At 34.6% G+C, this 5,503-nt stretch overlaps 1 protein-coding gene across 1 annotated transcript in view; it reads right to left on the bottom strand.

Annotated features, from left to right (window-relative positions):
- LOC110029087 (protein TRIGALACTOSYLDIACYLGLYCEROL 4, chloroplastic) overlaps nt 1-5,503 on the bottom strand; it is a gene marked incomplete at its 3' end in the record, with an annotated part of 36,875 nt that overhangs the window by 15,570 nt on the left and 15,802 nt on the right. The window contains 2 exon segments of the mRNA XM_020731211.1: nt 440-794; nt 1,897-2,131. Coding sequence (XP_020586870.1) covers nt 440-794; nt 1,897-2,131 — 590 coding nt within the window.

Below are 5,503 nucleotides of genomic sequence, written 5' to 3'. Positions count from 1 at the left end.
ATATAAAGATTAATCATACCACTCTCAGAAAAAACAAAGGCTTCATCATTTTCCATAATAAGAATGAAAGTTTACTCGCCTCTTAAGTCCCTATGTGGATAAAATAATTAAAAAAATTAAAATATTTAACATTTACAATGTTATAGCATAGTAAATAGTATTTATTCAAATCAGCTAATCTTAATCATGTTCAGGAATTGAACCCAATGAATTATGATAAACTGTTAATTAGATGCTAAACATTTTCTCCTTTCATTACTTGGATTAAATGTAAACAAACTCATGACAGTTTTTGTTATATCAAAATCGAGATAAGCAAACCTTATAGCTTCATCACCTGCCCCATTCAAATTAAATCACTAAAAATAAGTGGTCAGATAGGCAACCAAATGATTTAAAATAGAGTAAATATTCTGAGAAATTTGAAAGAGAAGCATACCAAGTATACCAACTCCAGAGATGTGAGGATTTGAAAGAAATACGTCGTACGGTTGAACCAATTTCAGCTTTCCTTCCTCGTTTCTCCAAAACTCTACATGTTTCTTCACGGAAATGGCTGCTTTTGCACACAAACCAGGCAGCAGAGACATAGGCGCCTCAGTTGTTTGATTACCACCAAAGTGCTGAGGTTGTCCGCTATTGTGTTGTAACAGTAAATGGTAACTCAGACCAGAACCTAATGTAACTGAAGCAAGATCAACAGTCATTGACAATGGGACATCCCAATATGTCCCCTTTCTGTCCACAAAGAGTCCAGGGCAAGCTGCCTCCAGCATCAAGTTATGTCTTTGAAGCTGCAAAGAGAAACAAACTAGTACAATAAAGACATTTCCAGTAAAACAGAAACTAAAAAGGATGTTGACGTGATCTAACTTCCATTCAAATGGATTATGCAGCGCAGATTTTTCCAGATAAAAACAAATCAGAATTATTTAAACAAAGCTATCAAAGCTGAACAATTATCAAAGTTAGAATAGAGAAGTATTTGGTTGTTGCGGCATGCAATAACTTAAAATTTGGTGATGTCTACAAGCTTCAGGTTTCAAAACCAATAGATCACATTCATCCAAGTGATGTAGATGTTCACACGAATAGAAATAAAGGTGGACGGTAGGGAATTGCATGGCTGGTACTACAATGTAAAGTAGCAAAAAATTATCTCATTGAATATTTTGAAGAGCTATTATTAAATTTATTCATCATATTGGACACCACAAGAATAGCATATAACTAATTCAAAGAAAGTAAAATGGATCACTTAATTTGAAACTTTAACAACTTACTGCAGCCCTCAATATTGTGCCATTTGGGGGGTTCCTTGTATCATTGTCACAAGTAACCTTATCCAAACTATGTGGCTTCAGACTTTGAATCTTTTTTATTCATTTATGTTAGCTTCTACATGTTTTAAACTCTATTTTAAGTTAGAATTTTTCATCAACTTCTACAAAAGTCAACTCCTGACCTCTTCTGTTTACAAAAATTATTTTTGCCAACCTTATCTGGATGTTCTGCACTTCGATGTTCAAGCCACTCAAGTCATTCGATCAAACTCATCTTCAATCACTTCTACCCTCGGTCCCTCTATAAAATCATTTCGGACTTTAGCCTATGGCTTGCAAAACCAACATAACAATATCAACTTTGCTTAGTCAATTCAGCTGCCCTTGATTTTAGCTTTCTTAAAAATGGGATATAAAACCAATTTATCTTTAACTGCTAATATATTTTTATCTCATAATATTCAGCAGAAATTTCTTTATTTTAACATATAGAATAGCATCAGATAATACTCTGATCCTGAATGCAACTCAGATTATCAACTGAGAAAATGAAAATCAGAATAAATTTCTCGGAGAACTAATAAGTTAATTGAAACTTATAAATTTAACTTGCCTTATGTAGAAAAACTGCTTTGCCACGCCTCTTCTTTTTGTCATTATAACTTTCAAGAAGTAAAGAAGATTCCGGAGTAATCAAGAATTCCGTACCACAGCCGAGAGAAAGAAACTCAATAATATTCCTTGCTACAGTCTTAGGCAATGAGATACCCTTAAGTTTATTTGATGCTGTTTCTTTAAGTGAAGCCACAAATTTCTGCAGATTGAACTGCTCCAATACAGTTACAGACCTGCAGGACTTGAAACCTCATCATGAAAAGACGTAAAGCATATGGCAGATTCAGGGTGACCAATAGACACACATTAGTTCAAAGTGCAGAAAATTGCAACTAGCAGAATTCACCAGGATTGACCTGTTGAGTCACTTATCAGAGCAAAATGCTTTTAAGAGAATGAAACAATGAGAGAAGTTGCATTCTATGTACTTATAAAAAAACAAAGGGATGCATAAATATCAAACGAATATGCTTTCTAAAATATTGCACAACTAAAGTTAGGACATCTTCTTGACATTCTAGGAATTTCAATGACCAAGAATCTATTCTTTCAATACTAGTGCCATTAGAACTTGACTTGAAGCATCAATTTGTTAAGTAAATGGAAGTTTCTCTTTTTTTCTTTATTTAAAGCAAAATTCCCGAATTTCAATGACCAAGAATCTATTCTTTCAATACTTGTGCCATTAGAACTTGACTTGAAGCATTAATTTATTAAGTAAATGGAAGTTTCTCTTTTTTTTTTTTATTTCAAAGCAAAATTCCCTATTATATCAATCATGAGAACGAAACATTTTTGCCAAACAAAAACATTGTACATTCAAAAGCAACGGAATCAGGTTAATAGTACTATTCCTTCAATGTACAATTATTGAGTGGTAGAGACAATCTTGTCGAATTAGAGTGCTATGTACCTTAAGGGCAGATTCACATAAATAGAAGGGAGAGAGATGCACTCGCCGGCCAAGACCAAAAAAGAGCCCTTCAAGCTAGGCTGTGGACCAGTCAGAAATTCGATAATGGAGCTCAAGGCTTGCTAGTAGGGCACTAGGAGGACAAGTTTAGCCAGCCCTAGAAGGACTAATCCAGCAGGGTTCAAAGCATCTATCCGTCAAACAAGGAAAGAATTGCAACCAATTAAGGAGGTAAACATTCGTTAAACTCATGAAAACTCACAGTAACTCACCAAATTGACATAATCTAGCAATCGCATAAGCCCAAAATGCCACTCAGCAGTTGCTGCAAGGAGAATCAGTGACCTTCTAAGTTGGACAACCAGCAACTAGTCCGAGTATGAGTCCCAAAGAATGCAAACTTCCTACAAGTTGTATGTTTTATTACATATATATTATTTTCTATAATGGTCGAAGCCCTAGATCCTAACCCATACATAGGAGATCCCAAGGAGAGCCAGAGGTTCCGCATTACTCTTGTAACGTAGCATCTTAAGCATGATAGTGGATTCCTCTACTCTTCCCTTCCCTGTTTTCCCTCCTCTTTTCCTCTGTTTGAGTAAGATCTTGATATAACAAAATGATCAAACATCTTATGTCAAATATCAGATGAAACACACATAATTTTACGGAAGATGCAAATGAAGAACAAACAAAGAGAGACACATGCAAGAGAAGCTTTTAACACGGAGAACTAAGATTTTGTAACAAGACAGTAGACTGAAATAAACGCTTAGTCGAATGATCCACAACGAGAACAAATCCACATAACTACACCTAGGTTGTAGTTGATTGAAGAGTCTACTGACATGGTTGCTAGAAGGAGAATCTCGAGAGGAAGGGCATTGAATCCCGAATAAGAGTTACCACCTGGACATAAAATAAGAAGAGTTGGCCCCTAAACTTCTCAACCAGAAGGGCAGGTAGAAAGCGGAAAACCTCAACTAACGAATGACTCCTCCTGAGAAATCATCGAAGCAGGGTGTAGGCTAAGTTCAAGATCCATCGTTTAGACTAGTATAGAGATCAGATTGGTCCAACTAATCATGTTTTTTACTATAAAACAGCAATCTCATAGTTCTACATAATGTTGCACTAAAATGCATATTACTCTTTGCATCTTTCGATCAGTTGGTTGTTAAAGGTGGTTTCCCGCTTGCCGTCGGGAAATTATATTGTTAGCTAAGTTAAAGAGGATGATCATAATATAATTTGCCAGTGCCCAACAATGCTAGAAAGAAATGCAAGCTTTGTAAAGAAATAAAAAAATCCTGGAAAACTACTTCATGGTGACATTCCAAATAAACTGTGGTTATAGCCGTCCACACAAAAGGTCTCCATGAGGGACCATTCTGCTACACATGCAGCTTATAATAACCTAAGACCCTTTCCAACTTCAAATGGCTACAAATCATGCAAATGCAAAATTTATCAATAAAATGGAGGCACAGTCTTCTACTAAACTTGGAAGAAAAGTCCAAGTAAAAAGATTGAGGGAGTCATCCAGAGAGCAGCATAATTGCCTCAAAGTCTGGAGACTTAATGCTACTCGATTTTCATGCAACAACCTTATCACCCTCAACAAGTTCACCACCAACCTAGAGTAGTTCCATTTAAAAGGTGCAACAACTACAGAGGAAGGAGAGGTCGTCGCCACCACCTAGCCATCATATACTAGTTGTAATTTTGTTGCATGTCCATGACCAAATTAGTTGAGGGAATGTAAGAGTTCCATTTAAAAGGTGCAACAACTACAGAGGAAGAAGAGGTCGTCGCCACCACCTAGTCATCATATACTAGTTGTCATTTTGTTGCATGCCATGGCCAAATTAGTTGAGGGAATGTAAACTAAAGTTATTTTAGGTGCCCAACACCAATAAAAGTCACCCCTCACATGTAGGACATGATAAAGTATTTTGTTTTACATATGGACAATGACAATGATAGGGAGGATTGTCACCGCCTCAATAACCTAATTGAAAGCAGATCAAAATTGAAAATTTAAAGAAATTCATCTTAGTTATCTCAGGCGAAACATGAGTCATATAAGTCACAACCCGGACAGAAAACTTAGATTTAACTAAGGTGGGAACTGATGATCGAACAATGGAAGCCTTTTCTAAATATTTATATTAATCCACAATAACATTTAATATAGAAAAGAACCAATAATCCACAAAATTACATATAAACAAAACCTCTAACAGATTCATAAGATAATCCAATTTATATAAGTACAAAAGTAAAAAAAAAATAAAGAAAACATAAAACTAAAGAAACTACCCCTATCATCCACATATCATCTCCTCCTGTAGACATGTCCTCTCCTATCACCCATATTAATATTTTAAACGTATTCCTGAAAAATGATAGTTAAACAACATATTAAGTTTAAGCAACTTAATAAATAATTACACTCTATTATACATTAAATTTTTATGCAATTACCTTGCATAATGATTCAAATGAAATTACTGATCAACATTAAAATAATTTTTATATTTTTCATTTTTTAAAATTATTTAGTAAATATTTAAATCAATTATATTTTCATCCATTTTTTATCGTTTACACTTTTTCTTTTAATATTTCATTTTTTTTTTAAAAAATCATCTCAGAAGCACCGTCAAAACCTTTACGATTTTGTACCATA

Source organism: Phalaenopsis equestris, unplaced genomic scaffold (genome assembly GCF_001263595.1).
Source record: "Phalaenopsis equestris unplaced genomic scaffold, ASM126359v1 Scaffold000546, whole genome shotgun sequence".
Taxonomy (NCBI): Eukaryota; Viridiplantae; Streptophyta; class Magnoliopsida; order Asparagales; family Orchidaceae; genus Phalaenopsis; species Phalaenopsis equestris.
This window is presented reverse-complemented; position numbering and strand designations above follow the sequence as displayed.